Below are 20,386 nucleotides of genomic sequence, written 5' to 3' on the forward strand. Positions count from 1 at the left end.
AGGACAGCTGTCAGTCATCCAGTCCTCAACTCTCAGGACTATAAAGTCTCCCAGAGCACTGGAGCATGGTGCTGCTGATGCAAAGTGGCTCTCTATGGAAATGCTCTGACTCCAGCAGGAACCTGGATCACTGTGATCCTGCTGTTTATCAGTGGATCAATCACTTGATCAGAGTATTGATCAGGATGTGTCATCACTTGTTTATATTTTTATCATTATCTCATGTTTCTGTCTTTTCTCATATTCTCTTGTATATTTACAAAAATTGATTTTTCTTTAAAATCTTTATATAAAGTTTTAAGAAATAAAACTTTTTCAATCATGTGGTTATTTGTTGTCGTCAGATTTTAAAACCGGTTGATGAAACGTTACAAACAGACTAATGTTGGTGAGTTTGTTTGTCAGAGTCAGAGAGTCGTGTCTCTGCAGCGAGAGGTTTTTGTACGACGGCTCAGTGACTTTGTTTCACTGTGGCTCACGTTCGGTGGAGGAACCAGACTGGATGTTGGAAGTAAGTCAAATATTCATCAACTGTTTTATTTCAGGAACCATCTGTCTTTTTATTTCCTTCACATTCGACATGCGAGGGAAAGAAGTGGCCTCTTCCACGTAGATTCATGCTTTTTGGAACATGTTGGACCAGAAGACAAAGTTTCTTTAATGACCAGAAACCTTTAAATCTCATGGTGATGAATAACAAACTTTAAGACATGAGATGAAATCTTTTTACCAGATTTAATTCTGAAGCTGCATCTTGAGGTTTTGTAGGTTTAGTTGAGTCCGTCAGAGTCAGAGAGTCGTGTCTCTGCAGCGAGAGGTTTTTGTACGACGGCTCAGTGACTTTGTTTCACTGTGGTGGACTTTTGGTGGAGGAACCAGACTGGATGTTGGAAGTAAGTTTCTCCACAAATACTAAAGAGAATCAAACAATATTGTAAAGTCCTGTGTTGAATCCAGTGTTTAAATATGAATTTAGATCCATTTTGTTCAGATGAAACTGAAGATGAGCATTTGAAAATGTTGAAAAATCGGTCATCACTTTATCGTATCATATGTTGTTTCCAATGTAGTTTTAAATCGTTGAAAAAGTTTTATAACCAATGACTGATTTCCTCATGAAGAACGTTTGATGTCTGTCAGATTATTTCATGTTTTATTAGCAATGTTTTGTATGTTTAACATGTTTGATGAGTTCGATGAGAAAGTTTCAATTGTTGAAATGTATTTCAAGTGAGAGATGATTCTCTCTGTGCTGATTTACATGAGCAGCTTGTTGAAGGGAAGTGAAACAATGTGTGAGCGAGCGACTGGTGGAGCAGAAAGACCTTCTGACTCAAACGCCTCAGAGGGATAAAAAGAATGAAGAGAAGGTGTCCAAGTGTCTGGTGTTTGACTGACAGCTGTGTGGTCCCTGTGCTCTAACCTGATTGGTGTCTCCCAGGTGATGTGCGTCCCACCCTGACGGTGCTGCCCCCCTCCAGCGAGGAGCTGCAGCAGGGGAAGGCCACGCTCCTGTGCCTGGCCAACAAGGGCTTCCCCTCAGACTGGAGTCTGTCCTGGAAGGTGGACGGCAGCAGCAGCAGCAGCAGCTGGGAGGTGAGCAGGAGCCCCGGGCTGCTGGAGAAGGACGGCCACTACAGCTGGAGCAGCACCCTGAGGCTCCCTGCAGACCAGTGGGGGAAGGTGGGCTCTGTGAGCTGTGAGGCCACCCAGGGCTCCCAGACTCCGCTCTCAGAGACACTGAGGAGAGACCAGTGTTCCCAGTCCTGACCTGACTCACTGGGCCTCTGCTGCTGGTTTCACTCTGCTACTGGTCTCAGTCTGTTCACTGCATTTCTGTGTCTCCTCACAATAAAAGATCTGCATCCTGATATTTGTTCTTGCTTATGATGACGCTGAGTGTTTTACCTTTTTCGCACAATAAAGATTTTTGTCTTTGAATCAAAAACATTTCCGTGGATTTGTTATTTAATCAGACGTTAATATTTTGCAGTGGTGAAATGAATCAGGTAGAATTAAGTTGTGAACAAAAGATGTGAATGTAATTTTAATTGACCTGTAAGTGAATCTTTGAAGACAGATTTAAGATATTGGTAAAATAAAGTAACATATCATCGACATACATTGAGATAACAATAAGGAACTTTCACATTCTGTGATTTAGCCAGATTTGACTCTTATATATATAAATGTTTCTTTTTTATTATATATAGATATCTATAGATATCTATATATACATATACAAATATATGCATCAGAGTCAAACCTGGTTAAATCACAGAATGTCAGTTCTTAACGTATTTTTTAAACAATTACTAACATTGTATTTTTTTCACCGCTGCTGAAATACAAAGAGACTTATAGCAGTTAAAGCATGATTAAGATTATTTATTGTTTATATGTTTGACATGTTTCTGCACCCACAGCAATCAGAAAAGTTGGCTTCAAATCTGCAGTATTTGTGAGGAACATTGCACATACGTATGTTTATGACTAAATAAGCTACAATCAAAGCTGAATGGAAAAAAATTATCTTGAGTTAATGTTTGTCGAGAGTTGAACATTCAAACCTCACACAGTCGCAGGGAATGTGCCGCGAGGTTGGCTGGCGCAGCGTGGTCCACTTCCTGCAGCCGGAACAATCAGTCGATTCAACGATTAGTCAGACAGGAAGAAAATTAATCGGCAGCTATTTTTGGATGATTGATTCATCGATTGAGTCACTTTTCAAGCACAAGTGCCTTCATCGCCTGTGAATGAGATGACAAACTGGAAAATCTTTTTGGGACAAAACAAGACAAATCGTCACTAATGAAAATAATCTACTGTTGCAGCCGTGTACATAATCGATGCATTTTCTCATCAGAATGTTAAAACTAATCAGGAGGATATGAACATATTCAGGAGACAGGGTTTTCTGTTTGTATCAAACTGTATTTTAGTTTGATTTGTTGGTCGATGAGATGAAGGTGTTGCTGTGGAGAAACTCTCTCTCTCTCTCGGCTCGTCTTCCATCTATCTCTTCCCTCCTTCCTCTCCGCCCTGATCCCCCATCATCTCCTGTCCGTCGTCTTTGATGACGTTTCTGAAGAGCGTGAGCAGCGGCCTCTGGCTGCGCTCGTCCCAGCTCTTCATGAAGCCGCCGTAGCGTTTGCTGGCCGGCGGGCCACTCCAGCGGAAGTGCTTCATCTTGTACGTGCTGTCTTTTTTCTCGTGGACATCGTTCTCCCGCTGCGCTTCCGCCGCCGCCGCCTCGCTGGCGAGTTGCCGCCGCCGCATCTCTGCGGGGAAAACCTCCGCCGACTCCTCCTCCACGCCATTGGAGGTGTAGACCTTGATGGGGCGACGCTTTCGTCCGACGGGCTTCCCCCAGCGGAAATGCTCCATGGAGTAGGAGCGCTTGGCCTGAGGGGAGGAGGAAGAGGAGGAGGGTAGAAGAGAGAGGGAAGACGGAGGAGGAGGAGGTTGGAGGTGACCATCGCCCGGGATGACCGGCGTCTCGGCAGTGAGGTCCGACCGACAGAGCTGGATACACTCCTGCAGCAGAAGACAGAGAAGATTCATGTGGATGCTTCGGCCCCGAGGCTGCTTCAGGCCCATACGCACGATACAACCACAGTCAGTCAGACAGTCGATGGAAAAGGCAGTAGCGCACAAAGTTACAAAAAAGAAGATGGAAGGCAGAAGATTACTTTTTAAAAAAACAGCAGTAAAGTTCTGTTTGCATGAATAATTTCAATGTTTTATCATTAACATTCACCAGCTGGATAGCCGTCAAACAAGCCTTCGGTTCAGTCAAGGTATCTTTAGCTACGTTAGCTAGCTAGCTATCGTTTTTAATGTAACCATTAGCTTAAAAAAAAAATACAAGGGCAGCTAAAAACCAAAGTTTGTGAGTTGGCTACGGCTGATAAAGTTGATAACGGGTGTGTTAGATTCACAGAAGGTGTGCGAACGATCAAGCACTGATAATAGTACTAGTGGTGGTGGGGGGGCCCCTAAATCAAATTCTTCTTAGGGCCCCATACAGGCAAGGGCCAGCTCTGACGACACAGAATCGTCCGATGTTGCAGAACAATGTGTCTCCGGCTTTATTGAACTCATGAGGCTCTTTTGAGGTTCGGGTCTTTTCCCCGAATTTTAGTTTGACTAGGAAAAAAACATCTAATTTGTTTCAATATTATCGTTTATCGTCAGTGACGGATTACCAACACTTGTATAACCAACAATTGCAACAACAACACCGACACAGAAAAAATATTTTTGGTTATTGACTATTATGGTTATTGAAAATTTCGGCATATCACGACATCGCTAATAAAAACAGACAAAACTTCCTTTTCTTTGTGTGTGTGTGTGTGTGTGTGTGTGTGTGTGTTGTGTGTGTGTACAAGTGTGTGTGTTGTGTTACCATCATGCTGCTCTCGTCGTTGACTTCCTGACAGCTCGGATGCTCCCAGCACTGGCTGGCGGCTCCTCTGGCCACGCCCACCACCGCCACAGCCACCAATAGCCACACAGGAAGCATTCTCTTGCTGGCCAATCAGAGACAACACACTGTACATGAAAGCCATTTAAAAAAAAGACATAAGTTTAATTATCCCTGTGAGCTGCTGCAGAATTGTGAAATAAAAGCCTCTACAGACAAATAATTTAGCTCCAATCTGTTTTTAAAGTTTGTAAATAGATAATCAATAAGTCTATTAAGAAACAACAACTACTTATGATAGTAAGTAGTAATAGTAGTAAGCAATAATATTCATTTGTAATAGAAAAAACTATGTATTTTTTCTTAATAATCTTTATTTGTGAAACACTTCTTAAAACATTACAGTGTAAATTTTAGACATATACTTATCAAACTCACAGAGAAACAAAAACAGTTTGACATTAAAATGATTTCAAACTAACAAATTAGATATTAAAAAAGTAATAAGTATAAATATTGCAACTTTAAAAAAATATAATATTTTATAAAATGTTTGGTCATAAAATATTTGCACCAGAAATTCCTTTTTTATGTCACAAAAAGTGAGATATAATATATTTAAAGATCAAAAATTGTTAATTATGTTTAGTGGAGACAAACCAACACAAAGTGCACGTGTGAGACCACAAACACATTTATAATATCAAAATGATCACAACATAAAATATTTTCAAAAGTTATTGATCCCTTTTTTTTCATTGTCAAATTGTTCAAAATGAATTAATAAGATAATAAAGAGAAGTACAAATAAAAAAAGAAAACGATAAGTAAAAAGTTAAACTTTTAATATTTTGTGCATTCAAATATATTTTTTATTCATTTCCACGATAGATTTTTTCATTTGCATTTGTTTTATGACTCAACACAACTATCTCTTGCTTATCTTCTCTTTTTTTGCTTCTTTTCAAATCTGTAATTCAAACATTGTCCGTTCTCATCTTATGTTTTTGATTTTAAACTTTTTGCGAAAAGCAACATTTATGAACATTAATATAAAAAACTTTTTATAAAATTAAAAAAAAAAAATTAAAAAAATATATATTTTTCTGTTTAAAAAAAATGTAAGATCTTGCTCAAAACTTTTAAAGCACCTCACATAAATAAATACATTTGTAAAATAGTCAAACAAGGAAAAACATAACAGAGATATTCATATGAACAGATGATGATGATGAAGATGATGATGATGCTCACCGAACTGTCCTGTGTCCCTCTTCGCTGGTTACTCGTCAATCAGCCGCTGGACGAAGATTTCAGTTGTTCCCCTCCTCTTTTATCCCTGCAACTGACCGGCCATTTTTATATCCTGTCAGCCAAGGACACACACACGCACACACACACACACACACACACACACACACGGACAATAACGTCATTACCTGAAATCTCCCATTCACGCTGGTGAACACACACACACACACACACACACACACACACAAACACAGATGCATGGAAGCAGACGATCAATGAAATGTCACGCCCCCTCTCTCTTCCACCCACACACATCAACATCAACATCAACATCATCATCATCATCATCATCATCATCATCAGTCATAGGAAAACCTCTTGAATTATAAAAGTTGAACTTTCCAGGTAAACAGACCCAGTATTACTCACCTGATGAAAAGAGGCTCTGAACGGCGGCAGTGCGGTCGCTCCCTGAAATGTTGTTGTCTGACATTCATGTTCTTGTGACTCTGGTGCTGAAATAACCTTCAACGAAAAGATAAAGTTTATAGGCTACTGTATATATACTGTATGTATACTTTAATTTTCACGGCAGTTTCATAATGATACAAACCTACTTTTATGCCAACAAAAGGTCTCAAAATCTTTGTTTTGTACCATTGTGTGGTTGTAGAGCTGTGTGCGGTGCTCTCTCTCTCTCTCTCTCTCTCTCTCTCTCTCTCTCTCTCTCTCTCTCTCTCTCTCTCTCTCTCCGGGTAAACATAGTCAGAACTTCCACTCGCACCACTTCCTGGTTGCTCACGAGGTGATTCACAATGAGTGGAAGGCCTGTGGAGTTGTGGCCCCGAAACATAATATTTATGGGGTAAAATAAAACAAATAAAATCTTCCAATTTTTCTTTATTTTTGACATAAGGGTTAGAGACATAGATTTTGTTCCATTAGATCACATTTGGGCCTTATGATTTATAGAGGAAAAACCTTTCTGTGAATATTCGTGACCACCAGAGCCCGTTTTTGTGTGAACGTAGAATATAGTTATCAACGCCACCATGGCCAGTTAGCAGCCGCTACATTAGCTTGATTTACATTTAGCTGTTAAATGCTCCTCCACTAAGCTGCTTTTCAGACCAAATGCGAAGCTGGTATTTCGTGCAATGATTTTACATACAAAGTCCATGCAAAGATACATGAAAGGTCACAAATTCAGCGTCACTCGCATCAGGCGACGCAGCGCTAATGTGCGTCATTTGTAGTATCAGATATGGAGCGGAAAAAATGTTTTACTCGCACGAGTAATGCGAGTAAAACGGGAGATCCTGCGGCGGGACACGAAAAAATTTGCTCCATGTTCGACGTTCATTCACTTTCCACGGCCTCGGAGCGCCGGCGAGGACGGTGTCGCGTGGCAATCCGTCGTGAATCCTTCGCTGACCAATCAGCATGCGCTACAGCAGGATGCAAATGTGTTATGGGCAAAATCTCGAAAAAGGGAAATTTGTATTGTTTATTTCCATTTCAGTTTTCACATAAAATCACTAGTATATTTTCCAAAATTTCTAACGAAATGTTTGGTCAAGAAGCAGATGTAAATAATTATTTACGCCCCTGAGCTCCATTCACAACAGTTCTTCGATTGTCCTCCAGCTGAACCACAGACGGTTTCGTTACGACAGCAGTAACGTCGCCGAAGTCGGAAGAACAGAGAGAGACGTTCTTTCTCTCAACGCTGGATTTGTCGGTTCCAGAAAGTCAAGACGAAAGGTCGGATACCCGCTCCGCCGCCCGTCACACCTGACCCCGGAACAGGGAGCTCTGACGGAGCATCCTTCAACCAGCTCTGATTATCAAATGTCAGCTGACGTCTCAGGCAGATTAACACGCCAGCGTGATGTGGTCACAGAGGGGAAGAGGGGATTCAAACCTGCGGGTCAGAGTGTACAGTTACACTGTCACATCCACCTGCTGCAGCTGCAGCTCCATTGTCCGAGGCCTCGGGGTGACGAATGGACGAGGACGAGGATGAACTTCGTCGGGAGAAGCTCTGTGACGGCGTGAGATGGAAGCGTTTGACATTTTGGCGAAATGTGTTTTTCAGCAGCGGGACAGTTAATCTCTGTAGGAAACTGGGAACAGCAGCACCGTCAATGATCAGATTAAATTATCTCTCATTTGTTGTGGCCGGAAGTTGGGTATGGTGAGTTCGATTTTGAGCAAACTTGGCGGCAATGTTACCTGTGAGTTCATCTCCTGATGATTCACTTCTGGAGATGATCGATCGAAAGTCAAAGGCGACAAAAACATGGTCTGCAAAACACATTTTCCCAATCAAGTCCATCCAAGTCTTTAATTGATCAGAAGACGATTCCCCATCGTATGAAGAAGTCCGACAATGACGTCATTCATAGTCCAAACAAAGTGGATCATATGGTGAGAATGATGTCATCACGACGTCGCAATGAAAATCAGCAAAAGAACGTTGTGATGAAGTAGTGCATTAACTTTTGCGACCCATAAAATGAGAGACATGATCTACAGCTTATTTAGATTAACTCATCATTAGTCATGATGACGTCATTACTACATGACATTATAACAACATTTAAAAGAAGTTAGTATTTCCTCATTTAGTCTGTGGCAACATGTCCTTTGGAATTATGTTGTAAAACACGTTTTACAATTTAAGGTGGTTCTTTAATCATCTAAAGCCTTGAATTCATATCTTATTCCGTTTCCTGCTTTGGAGTCGAAAGGAATTAAAATTCCTCTCAGATTTATGAGTTTATTTTTCTGAACAGACTAAAGTGAACCTTCATGTCGGCTGGTCGCAAGTTCGGAGGATTTTTTTTTCTAGTCTAATGGAACAAACTGAGCAGCGTCTGGAGGCAGGAAGGTAAATATAAACCCATTAGAGGACTGACAAGGCCTTGAACCTACATTCAATCAATTATAAACACACACACACACTGGTTCACCATGGCTACACAGATCTGACAGTTTGAAACTATTAAGTGTTTTTCAGATCAAAAAAACTAAGAGCAAAAGTCACATGCTTCACGTACGACTTCACGTGAACATATTCTCTGTTTCCACTTAAACGTATGTGACGTCAGCTCTTCCACCACAGCAAAGGAAAGTTTTGAGATTTTCTTTCATGCTGAAATATGAAAATGGCCAGGTGAAATGTCTTTCTTTGTTCAGGTCCTGCGTCCACGCGACAGGAACTCCGCAGGAATCACTCCTGCAGATGTTCCGTTCAGGTCCAGATGTTGAACTCGTCTCTTTCATGTACTTGTACAGTCACAACTCTCTGATCCCATTTCATGTGATGAATTACTTTCCAGGACAATGGCTGCCAATCGCCTTAGAGGCTTATCGGGATAAGATGTCATACCTGGTGATGACACACACACACACACACACACACACACTGAACTGGGACGTACCAGCCAGTTAATCTCTGCTGTAGCAGATGAATAACTTCGGCATTACTGCTTCCCGGTGGACTGGAGTGGAACGGCTAGTTGTAGCCATCGGCTGTTCATACGTCAGCAGGTTCTTTTTCGTGAATGTCAGTGGTCGGCACCTTTAAATGACTTGAAAAACGTTCCTTGGACTAAAAGTACTTTTGGTCGGAACGCAGCTTGAAGGGTTTGGGTTTTGTAAACTTCCTGTTTTAGCTCCTCAACTGTTTGTTTCCGCCCACAGCGAGAGATTCATCCAGCGGGTCAGGGACTTATCCTCGGACCCAGACGGGATCGGGGCTGGTTTCAAAAGCCGATTCGCCTTTTTACCGAGGAAAGAAGTTGACAGCAAACACAACAGAAATATTGGAATCGCTATTAAAAAATAGGTTCATATTTAAGAGAGAGGGGGTAATGAGGGTCTGATGATATAACGTGGAAATTTGTTTAGTTTTTTTCCCACCAGGGGGGGGCGCTACTCCCTGAAAGCCCAGAATCTGCTGGGGCCGGACGGAGTCGTGTGGTTCTCCTGGAAGGATTCGGACTTCTACTCCCTGAAGGCGGTGACCATGATGATAAGACCACGCAACTTCAGGCCTTCATGCCTGTCGCCATAGTGACAGGGCATTCGTCATTAGTGTAACTGTGAGGAAAATCCACTAGAGAGCGCCAAACATGTATTAATGAGACGCCGATGGAAAGAAGTCCCCCAACAAATGCACCGTTTCCTGCTGGTTTGAGTGACGCTACCTAAAATCTACTACGATCAGCTGTTCTAAACAATTACTAAGCCTCTGAGAATAAAACAAACAAACACTCAATATGTTGTATTTTTGTTGTTAACACCTCGAAGCCTCTTTCGAATAATTGCACAATCACAAACAGCAAAGACAGAAGATCAGGTTTGACAGGAATATAAATAACAATGACTATGTGGACGGCAAATAATGATTACAACATCATACTATACTAATAATTAAATGATAGCAATGATTAATATACAAAACGTGGATTTGCATAATTAATCGTTCTTCCACCTCGTCTCCGTGAGTATGACGTCAGCATCTCCTGCTCCAAAGCTTTCGCCAACTTCCCTAATTGTTGTTCTGACTTCAGGTGGAGTTCACTTGGAATTTCCCAGTCAGGAACAAATTATCCCCCAATTATTCTGACGCCACATGAACTCACTCTGACAGTGTTGATCCTGTACCTTTTGAAATGAATTTGTATGAACGAAAGATGCAGCAAGCAGATATAAAAATTTCTAAATGTAGATATCGGAGACGTCTGAAGGCAACGACCGCTCCTCTAAAACTCCTGCCTATCTTCAGGTAACACGTCACAGGAAATACAAGACGGCAGTTGAACACGCACAAAACTTTTCTTTACACATTTATTGGAACAGTTAGAGGAATTCAGTGATGCATGTACAGGACTTCTCAAAAGTCAGCGACCTCCTACAACCGACTACCGAGAAGCGACTCTCCTCAGAGATGACGACACAGAAGATAATTTATTTCGGAGGTCACATGTTCTGTTTTCCGTGCTGCTGTGGTGCGGTTGGGATGGGGTCTCCCCCCCTCGGACTGCAGGGGTGGAGGGGTTCTTTATGTGGGACGCTCCCTGGGGCGGGTGACGTACTGCCACCACAGAGGGGGGAGGTCGCCCTCCTTGCGGGCGGGAGGGAGGGCTTCGGTCAAGGGGCCTCCAGCTGGAGTCTCAGCCTGCAGCTGGGCGACCTGGAGCCAAACAGAATAATAATACAAAGTTTAAGAAGAGCTGTTATTATTATGATTCATCATTAGGGATTTTAACTTCATGGTGTCAAACGTAGACAGAGATAATTCCTCCTGGTCAACAAATCTACTTTGACAAAAAAATGGGGTTTTCTAAATATAAAACCAAATTTGATAAATATAGTATAAATTATATAATTTTTAAATTGTTCTTAACAATTTGCTGATGAAAAACATACCCAGCGGGATTTATTTTTTTATTATTTAAAAATATATATATTTAATTTTAAAAAATGTTAATAAAAAAAAGTGGGAATAATTCTTGATGTGTTAACCCCTAACCCCCTAACCCCCAACCCTATGTACAGTTAGGAGACTGTATTCAGAGGTGACACTCTGGCGCCACCTGGTGGATTTAACTGATAGAAAGCTTGTTACAGTATTTTCAGCACCAGCGACATTAATCGATTTGTGTCATGCTTTACAGTTGTTCTTTGATTGGTTCAGTTCGTCTGACTATTTCAAAAAGTTCTGGACGGATTTGCATGGAAGTTTGATTAAAGATGGGTCTCGGTCACAGTAACGGGCGTACGGGCTGCGATCAATTTCAAAATCGATTAACCTGACGATAATTTTATGGATTTATCGATTAGCTGTTTGGTTCAGAAAATGGTGAAAAATGTAGACCGTGTTTCCCAAAGATGCTGATTTAATGAGCAATTCGCAGTTTCACTGTACCGGCCGTGTGTACTTAGACTTGCATGGCTTAATCTTTGAGACAAGCATATGCTACTGGCAGGATCAACCAGGTAGCCCTCTGCATCATCTCTCTACATCATCTCTAAGATGATGTTTTGTTTTGTCCACACACCAAAGATATTCAGTTTACGGTCACAGAGGAGCAAAGAAACCAGAAAACAGTCTCATGTAAGAAGCTGAAATTTTTCAGCTGATAGTTTTTTTTCATAAAAACTACTTGAACCGATTAATCGATTATCAAAATAGTTGGCGATTAATTTAGTTGTAGATTACTAATCGATTAGTCGATTAACTGTTGCAGCTCTAAACGGGTGAAAAGGAAGTTTTCTTCTCCTTGGTGGACTCTGAGTTCTCCGATTATGAAAAGCTTGAGTTGTCTATTGTTTTTTACATGGACGGTTCAGCTCTCGGTGTGTATTATATACAGTATATATGATGATGTTGTTGTTGTTGTTGTTGTGGTGGTGGTGCAGCCCCGCCCACCTCGCTGTCCCAGCTCTGCATCCTCAGCTTCTTCCACTGCTCCCTCTTGGCGAAGTAGTCCGGGTACATGGCCTTCTCCGAGGGGTGCCAGTGGTCCAGCACCCACTCCGGCACCTAGGGAGACAAATTATTATTTTTTTTTTAAGTGCAAATTTCATCTTTACTCGTTGACTATGACACGTAAACTGGACACAAAACATGTGAATCACGTGTTAACTGAGGTTGAGTTTTGCATCAAAGGAAACATAATCTGCTTTTTCAGTTTTTCCACTACGGTGTGATAGGTTTGGGCTTTTCAAGTCATAACCCACAATTGATATGCTGAACCTGAATATGACAGAACGTGTCTCCTTTAGAGGACTCAAGTTTGTTTCCAGCAGAGTGCAGTAACGAGTCGACATGAAACGTAACACAACTTTGATTCATAGTTTAATCCGAAAATCGCTTTGCTGTTTTTGTTGAAAAAAAATCTAAATCTAAAATATTATTTCACAGCAATTAAAATTATTGGGGATAACGAAGAGCAACTTTATCGTAGCCATATTCTACACATTTCTGGAGTCATCTCAAGACTCAAAATAATAAAAACTATTACATTTTATATTTACATCACTGTTACGTCACAAACACCGAAAGAAAATGATGGCGAAAAAAGAAAAAGGACGTCCACCGTAAAAACCATTTGATTGATATATAACGCAACTGTGTTCGCAGGAGCTCCCCCCCCCCCCCCCCCACACCTTGTAGCAGTCGTATCTCTCGTAGGACGTCCCGCCGGGAGAGTCGGGGAAGATGTAGGGCTGCGGGTGCTGTTTGGACCAGAACTCCTCCTCCCCCGACTTCAGCATCAAGGTGGCCTTTACCATGTCCCTCTCCAACTTGTTCTCGTCGAAGCGGGCGCGCAGCGTGCAGGCGTAGAACCGGTACTTGTCCCTGTGACGGGGAAAAAAGATGGCGGCTGTTAAAATGTGACGACGGAGTCGGATCTAATGGGAAGACGGGTGTTGTGGAATATTCTTACTGCAATTCAGACGAGAGGATTTAGAAAAAATGGCCTAATATCAGAGTTTAAGATATATCAGCCTTTCACAGACACGTTGGTATTGGCCGATATGTTTATAGCCCGACCGATTTTATCGGCCCATAGATTTGAGATTTGAGATTGCTTTTAGAAATGAAAAGTGCTCTATAAATGACATTTATTATTATTATGAGCCTTTAAAATGTGCAATTATGTTTTTTATATTTTAGGTAAAAAAGTAATTTTTAATTTTCTTAAATCAAATTCTATTTATTTGGTTGGATTTGTACTTTCTTTTCAATTTATAGTTATTGATGACAAAGTTTATGGTTAAACTAAAATTTCATGTCATAGAGGTTTGATAACGACATCATTGAAGGATTAAAAATAATAAATATGTATTTATATTTATATTTATATATATACACACACATACATATATATGCATGTATATACATACATATATAAATCGTCGGGCTCACAGTGATCATATGTATGTATATATATGTTTATATATACATATATAAACACATTTATACATATAAATACACATATACGTACATATTTATACATATTGTATATATACATATTTATACTCATACATAGATATATATATATATACACACACACACACACACACACACTCTACTATTATAAGTGTAGCTTCACATTTTAGCTCTGTTGTTTTGATTATTCGCCGGCGCCTCGTAAACGAACAGCATTAACAAATGAAACATATGTTTAATAACGCTGATTTGAGCGTTGAACAAGATTCGTGTTGTTGTTTGGATGAGACTCGGACGAGCAAAGGAAGTGGATTTCTTTGGAGCGGAACATGTTGACTTTAGCCGGGATGAGTGACCTGGCTAGCTCTTAGCCTAGCTCTTAGCCTAGCTCTTAGCCGCTTATCTGTTAGCCTAGCTGTTAGCTTAGTGGGTACGCCGCACCGCGGCAGCGATGTTTTTTCATTCTTTCATTTATTCACTTGTGTCACTTCCCGCAGCTCCTCTTACCTGAAGATGCACCACGACTCCAGGTGTCGCAGGGACTTCTTGTAGAGCCGCATCACCTTCTGCTGGTGAGTGAGGTAGGCGGACGCCATGTTCGCCGTCCGCTGTCACCTTCTGGGCGAGCGGCGAGCGGCGCGGAGGATTGTGGGACTTTGTGGTCACGACCGTAAAACGCCTACAAAACGCGCAAAGTTCTACTCTCACACACTCACACACACACACACACACACACACACACACACACACACACACACACATATATATATATATATATATATATATATATATATATATATATATATAGTTTTGTTTCTTTATTACCTTTTTGTGATCAGGGCTTTGTTTGCAGTGTGTAGACCATGATAAGTTTATTCATTTATTATTCTGGGGGGAAAATTGGATGAACTTTAAAAGGATTATTTTTTTAGCAAAAATAAATTTAAATATTTTCGAGTATTTGCTCTCTCACTAGATTTTTTTTAGGATAAATGGAAAATTTCTGTGGTTTGACTGTTAACTTCGGTTTCACAGGAAAAATGATCACAGTTGTTATTCACTGTTACACTGAACATTCAATCAATTTTTTTTTCACGAATCGTCACATATAGTGACGATAATAACAAAAAGTCAGTGATGGATTATTAAAATGAAATAAATTATTAAATAAAATTATTGTTAATCCAGATTTATAATTAAAGTTATTGTTGAACAAACAAACAAACAAATAAATAATCAATTATATTTAAGAACATAACTGTAAGACACAATTAACAGTAAAAGTCATCGTTGAATAACCAACAATCAATTGATTATTGAAGAAAATTATATGGAGTAAACGTGAGGTGGTCTGTGGCCCCTGGGGGTCTGGGGCTATTTTATTTTTCTTTGCCCTTATTAATCCAGCCTTGAATCACATGAATTGTATCAATAATAACAATTATTTGAACTCCACCATGAGTCATTTGACCCTCTATCTGGAGAATGCAAGATTTTAGTCCTGCTGCCATGCTGATGTCCCACTCCCACCCAGAAGGTGGCGGTAATGCACCTAACCGCCGTTTGACAACTACCAATAAAGGAAAGTAGAAGGGGGGAACTTCCATCTGCTACAGTGTTTACGGTACTGAAGAATTATGGGATCGGCGAGAGCTGCATGTGTGTCTTTTCTTTCAAACATGGCCACGCACAAATTCATCGGTAAGACTCGTGTTTAGTGGCTTGTGTGTTTAACAGACCAGCGTGTGTGTGTGTGTGGTTAGCATGGGAGCTAACGAGTTAGCCCTGTTCTCAGTGACATCAGCTGTACAGCAGGTGACGGGTCGGATATTTTGTTTCGTGTTCTCAGCAGCTAAACTACAGCTGATCACATCTGATCACAGCTGATCACATCTGATCACATCTGATCATTGTGATCACATCTGATCACAGCTGATCACTGTGATCACATCTGATCACAGCTGATCACTGCTGATCCTGATCCACAGTTGACACTTCTGCAACCACACAGGGAAGCTCCATTCAAAAGAAAGATTAAGTAGTTAAAATAATAAAGACTGGAGCCCGACCGATATTGAGATTTCCGATACCGATACATCGGCCGACATATGTATATTTGTATCTGTCATAATGGTTCTGTCAAACCTTCATGACAAAGAAATGTAATTGAGACTTGATATTTTAGTTTAACCATGAACTTTATTATAAATAACTTTAATCAAATAATTAAACACACAAATACATCCAAATATATAGAACTTGAATTAAGGAACTAAACATCATTTATTTTACCTAAAATGTAAACATAAATTCACAATTTAGTGCTGGAACAATATATCTGTCGGGCCCTAAACCGATATACCGGTTTGCCGATTATATTGGCCGATATTTGCCTTTCACAGACAGATTGGTATCGACCGATATTATCGGCAAACCGATATATGGGTCGGGCTCTAATATATATATAGATATATATATACCTTACACATGAACACAGATATGATACGTCTGTGACAGGCTCGCATAAAAAATCGTCCTACTGATTAATCCTTCGGGCTCTAATAAAGATGCAATAATAATGAGACAAAATATATGATACAGGGGAAATTTACATTTTTGTTTGATAAATATACGTGATTTCTCTCCAGCACATCGACAGTGTTCGGTGACATGTTGTCGACCTCTTCCCTCTCCAGATATCGGCGTGAACCTGACAGATCCCATGTTCAGAGGACTCTACAGAGGGAAGCAGAAACACGACGGTGAGCAACCCCTGCGGTCGCACGTTTTCTTTTTCTTTCTCCCTTGCGCCGTTTGTCTGAGATCAGCTTTTTCTTTTTTTTCCGACAGACGACTTCGATCAGATCGTCGACAGGGCTCTCGGAGTTGGAGTGGAAAAGGTAAGCTCGCCAGCAGAGAAGGGGAAGAAAAAAAGCCATTCAAACTTTCTGTGAAGTGTAATACGTGTTGTCTCTTTACAGTTTATGATCACGGGAGGAAGCCTTGAAGACAGCAAGGAGGCCCTGAAGTTAGCCGCGACCAGAGGTGACGATGACAGAGGCGCACGTAGCACAAAAGGCTGTTTTAAAATGGAAACCATCTCCGTCCACTCGTGTTTTAGCTCCGTATCTGTATTAATCCCCATCTATACTAACACCTGAAAACGGTTATCACGTGACCGTGCAGGCGTTCGCGTGTGTGTGTGAACAGGAAGCAGATTGTCTACTTTGCAGTTGGTTACATAATAACAGACACGAGAAACAACAATGGTGAAAAGTAGGAGCAGGGATTTCTTCTGCCGGATCGAAAGCAAGGTGGAACTTAAAGTAAGTGTCGGCAAAGTTTTGCCTTCGCTGGTAAGTCGAGTCGTGACTGATAAGAACCAATCAGGAAGGGGCATGCGGGCGACGGCGTCAATCGTTTCCAAACGTCTCCGGTTTTGCCCATCCATTCTACAACGTAGCCCCGGAGTTGGTTCAAACTAGAGCGCGGGCGAACAGCGTAGCAGTGGACGGCAGGACTCAACAGAAACGTGGCAATGTGGATGTTGCCTTGATGTGTTTTTTATTGGATTCAACCTGCTCCCTGCCTCGTACAGATGAGTTCTGCTGCACGGTCGGCTGCCATCCCACCCGCTGCAGCGAGTTCGAGCAGAGCGGAGAATCCCAGTACTTCTCCGGGCTGATGGAGCTGGCGGCCGGGCACAGAGGGAAGGTGGTGGCCGTCGGAGAGTGTGGACTGGGTGCGTATAGAGGCCGAAGAAATGATTGTTGTTTTCATGGTGACTTTTGTGTCTGTGTACAAAATAACTCCACAACGTATGGACGCATATTCACCGAACTTGGTGGGAATATCAGATGGGAGTTTGTCTCCAGGCGATTAACTTTTGGAGCTGATCGGTCAAAGGTTAAAGCACTTTGACAATGATTCCCCGTTTTGTGACGTCATATGAGTGATGTCATGCGTCGTTTAAGGTATCTCCGCATCCTAACAGGACTATGGACACGACCTGAAGCTTAGATCGAAATATCATTTATGATCATATAGATGCAGTATCGCCGCTCCCTGATGCTGTGATAAGTTGTGTGTCTCTTCTCTCTGTTCCAGATTTTGATAGGTTGCAATTTTGCCCCAAAGAAACTCAGCTCAAGTAAGTTTACACACTCGGTGAATCACTGTCGTTGAAGCAGCTACAGCTAATGTTCTGTAGTCTCAACACAAACTGAACAGGATGTTTATTTTCTTAATAAAAGTTCTATATATTTGGTTGTATTTGTGTTTTCTTTCTATTTATATTTATTTGGAATAAAGTTTCCAGTCAAACTGTAAAATCTCAAACCTCGATTACATTCCTTTGTCGTTTGATAACGACATCTTACGAATCATTGATTACGTTTTTGTCTTTTAGATATAGCAGCCGATATATCTGTTTCTGTGATTTCTCCTCCGTCTGCCGCAGATACTTTGAGAAGCAGTTTGACTTGGCGGAGGAGACCAAGCTGCCCATGTTCCTCCACTGCAGAAACTCCCATCGGGAGTTCATCGGTAGGTTTGTGCACCAAAGACCCGCTCTCAATCACGAGACAGATTCTTTTTGGTGTCTGTATATTGGTGCAGACCCAGAAGAAGTTGGTCTACAGAGCGACTTCTGGGACTGAACCCTCTACTTGAACTCAATCGAGGTTCAGACTGCCGCCGTTTCTAGAATGAGCTGCCAAATGCTGTCAGAGCAACGTCGTCCTTCTCGGTCTTCAAGAACCTCCCGAAGACTCGTCTCCTCCGAGAGCAGCTCCTCTCTGGACACCACTAGCACGTCTGACTCTTTCTTTTTTTTAGACATGAACTCTGGAAAATGTCCAGAAAATTGGGTCGGGTCGTTTCAGAGTTTGCCGTTCACATATGAAGAATGCAGCTGGAAATTGTCCGTGTCAGACTCGTTCACAGCAGCCGGAACCGTGTTCCGAGGAACCTTTCACACCTGCAATTTTGGACCAAACGAGGCCGGCGGAAAAGCGTCCTGACTCTCCTCTTGTACTGGAGCTTTAGTTTTTTATCCCCCCAGTTTTTTCGTGGCTTTGGATAAAAGCGTCCGACCGGCGAGTGGATGTGAATATTTGTTTCTCTGTCTCGACAGATGTCATGAAGAGAAACCGAGACCGATGCGTCGGAGGAGTGGTGAGAACACTTTTTGTTTTTGGACACTGTGTGTGTGCTGTGTTTACTCTACACACTCCAGAATATTAAATTACAACTTTGGTTGAATAACAAAATTAAACTTCTGAGCTGCCCCTCCAGCCACTGTGTGAAGAGTCAACACAGTAGTAAATGTGCTGGAGATACAGTAGAGATGGGAAAAAATTCATATCAGGAGCTTACTTTTCATTTCTTCTGCTGTCAGGTGCACTCGTTTGACGGGACCGCAGAGGACGCTGCCGCCCTCGTCGACCTGGACCTCTACATCGGAATCAATGGATGGTGAGAGGATCTCAAAGACCTGACCTGAACAGATGTGGTTGTTGGAGCTCTTTGTGTATCTATACCTAATTCTCCTTCATGGTACATACTAAAAAATACTGCAGCATAAACCGTGTTTAATTTTAATTTTTTAATATTTTCCAGTTCCTTGAAAACGGAGGCCAATGTTGAAGCGATGAAGTCTATTCCCACCGAGAGGCTCATGATAGAAACAGGTGAGCTGCAGCCAGTTTATTGAAAGAACTTTGACAAGAGTATGAACCTTGTTGCTTATAAAGCGAAACTTAAATATGCCTGAAGATCCATGAATTATTCATCTGGGAAAATTGAGAAAATGTCAAAGAAGCGTCTTATCTGGCAGTGGTAAATAAAAAATTATTTTGCCCGTATCCACGTCAAAATCTTATGGATTCTTTCTTGGCCCAACTTCCCACCAAAGTCTCAGCAGTTGCAGTTGTTGGTGTGGTTATGTGATGAACCTGCTCGTTTCCTTTTTCTCAGACGCTCCGTGGTGCGGCGTGAAGAACACTCACGCAGGCTCCAAACACATCAAAACCTCATTTCCCACTAAGAAGAGGTGGGAGGCGGGGCACTGCCTGAAAGACCGGAACGAGCCCTGTCACATCATGTGAGTAACTTCGGGGGCTGACGCAGGAGGGCAAACGCTTCGCAGAGCTCATCTTGTATTCGAGCGAGTAAATATCCACAATGTTTATGTCTAGGAGTTACTGGAGGTGAGGAGGAGAGAGGTAGTGGGTTTGCAGAGGATGAATGAATGAGTGAGTGAACTGTGATTGATCTCTTCCAGACAAGTGTTGGAGGTGATGGCGGCAGCGAGGGAGGAGGAGCCGCTGGAGCTGGCGAACGCCATCTACGACAACACCGTCAAAGTTTTCTTCAGCTCGAGATGATGATGATGATGATGTGACTGACCTCTGTGTGTGTGTGTGTGTGTGTGTGTGTGTGTGTGTGTGTGTGTGTGTGTGTGTGTGTGTGTGTGTGTGTGTGTGTGTGTGTGTGTGTGTGTGTGTGTGTGTGTGTGTGTGTGTGTGTGTGTGTGCGCGTGTGTGTGCGCCAGAGTGTGTGAGAGAGTTTACATTTTGGAAAAGTCAAACTGGTTCTTCTAAAATAAAGAATCTAAATTTTTCATGGTCTTTATTTCTTTTTCTCTAATGCTTGGGTTTTATGCGATTAGTAAATATGATGATTTGCACTTTTTTATTGCATCTGCATATTTTTGGTCTTTTTTATTTTATATATAT

General features: G+C 41.6%; 3 protein-coding genes and 1 gene segment (V, D, J or C); 2 read left to right on the plus strand and 2 right to left on the minus strand.

Moving 5' to 3' along the window:
- Nucleotides 1-345: 345 nt before the first annotated feature.
- LOC118291709 lies at nt 346-1,948 on the plus strand. The segment is given in 2 exon segments: nt 346-511; nt 1,442-1,948. Coding segments are annotated over 2 exon segments (480 nt in total).
- Nucleotides 1,949-2,367: 419 nt separating this feature from the next.
- LOC118292284 (pro-opiomelanocortin-like) lies at nt 2,368-5,785 on the minus strand. 5 transcript variants are annotated; one of them, XM_035621083.2, is made up of 3 exons: nt 5,684-5,785; nt 4,412-4,535; nt 2,368-3,588 (listed from the first exon to the last, which is right to left on the minus strand). In XM_035621083.2, exons 2-3 carry the CDS (start codon nt 4,526-4,528, stop codon nt 3,016-3,018), a joined length of 690 nt encoding a protein of 229 aa, XP_035476976.2. In that variant the 5' UTR covers nt 4,529-4,535; nt 5,684-5,785; the 3' UTR covers nt 2,368-3,015. The 5 variants fall into 5 exon arrangements, with proteins under 5 accessions (XP_035476976.2, XP_035476979.2, XP_035476978.2 ...); XM_035621086.2 differs by having other exon boundaries at nt 2,368-3,537; nt 5,684-5,784; XM_035621085.2 differs by having other exon boundaries at nt 2,368-3,537; nt 4,412-4,557; nt 5,684-5,778.
- Nucleotides 5,786-10,523: 4,738 nt separating this feature from the next.
- ndufb9 (NADH:ubiquinone oxidoreductase subunit B9) lies at nt 10,524-14,313 on the minus strand. The gene is made up of 4 exons (XM_035621087.2): nt 14,157-14,313; nt 12,863-13,055; nt 12,123-12,236; nt 10,524-10,883 (listed from the first exon to the last, which is right to left on the minus strand). Exons 1-4 carry the CDS (start codon nt 14,243-14,245, stop codon nt 10,752-10,754), a joined length of 528 nt encoding a protein of 175 aa, XP_035476980.1. The 5' UTR covers nt 14,246-14,313; the 3' UTR covers nt 10,524-10,751.
- Nucleotides 14,314-15,230: 917 nt separating this feature from the next.
- On the plus strand, nt 15,231-20,271 carry tatdn1 (TatD DNase domain containing 1). The gene is made up of 12 exons (XM_035620684.2): nt 15,231-15,350; nt 16,346-16,411; nt 16,500-16,549; nt 16,631-16,694; nt 17,248-17,391; nt 17,757-17,799; nt 18,109-18,194; nt 18,784-18,824; nt 19,048-19,124; nt 19,269-19,339; nt 19,626-19,752; nt 19,933-20,271. The coding sequence occupies exons 1-12, from the start codon at nt 15,287-15,289 to the stop codon at nt 20,033-20,035; spliced, it is 936 nt and encodes a 311-aa protein (XP_035476577.1). The 5' UTR covers nt 15,231-15,286; the 3' UTR covers nt 20,036-20,271.
- Nucleotides 20,272-20,386: the final 115 nt, after the last annotated feature.

The sequence above is a fragment of the Scophthalmus maximus genome, chromosome 22, assembly GCF_022379125.1.
Source record: "Scophthalmus maximus strain ysfricsl-2021 chromosome 22, ASM2237912v1, whole genome shotgun sequence".
Taxonomy (NCBI): domain Eukaryota; kingdom Metazoa; phylum Chordata; class Actinopteri; order Pleuronectiformes; family Scophthalmidae; genus Scophthalmus; species Scophthalmus maximus.

What these genes read in the sequence shown, in the direction of transcription:
- LOC118292284 (XM_035621083.2), bottom strand. Translation starts at nt 4,528, where the DNA reads ATGCTTCCTGTGTGGCTATTGGTGGCTGTGGCGGTGGTGGGCGTGGCC. An exon ending in ACGACGAGAGCAGCATGATG is followed by an intron (nt 3,589 to 4,411) that starts GTAACACAACAC and finishes ATGGGCCTGAAG; the next exon opens with CAGCCTCGGGGCCGAAGCAT.
- ndufb9 (XM_035621087.2), bottom strand. Translation starts at nt 14,245, where the DNA reads ATGGCGTCCGCCTACCTCACTCACCAGCAGAAGGTGATGCGGCTCTAC. An exon ending in AGAGATACGACTGCTACAAG is followed by an intron (nt 12,237 to 12,862) that starts GTGTGGGGGGGG and finishes TTGTCTCCCTAG; the next exon opens with GTGCCGGAGTGGGTGCTGGA. An exon ending in TGCAGAGCTGGGACAGCGAG is followed by an intron (nt 10,884 to 12,122) that starts GTGGGCGGGGCT and finishes GTTTGGCTCCAG; the next exon opens with GTCGCCCAGCTGCAGGCTGA.
- tatdn1 (XM_035620684.2), top strand. Translation starts at nt 15,287, where the DNA reads ATGGGATCGGCGAGAGCTGCATGTGTGTCTTTTCTTTCAAACATGGCC. An exon ending in GAAGTTAGCCGCGACCAGAG is followed by an intron (nt 16,695 to 17,247) that starts GTGACGATGACA and finishes TGCCTCGTACAG; the next exon opens with ATGAGTTCTGCTGCACGGTC. An exon ending in CCCAAAGAAACTCAGCTCAA is followed by an intron (nt 17,800 to 18,108) that starts GTAAGTTTACAC and finishes CGTCTGCCGCAG; the next exon opens with ATACTTTGAGAAGCAGTTTG.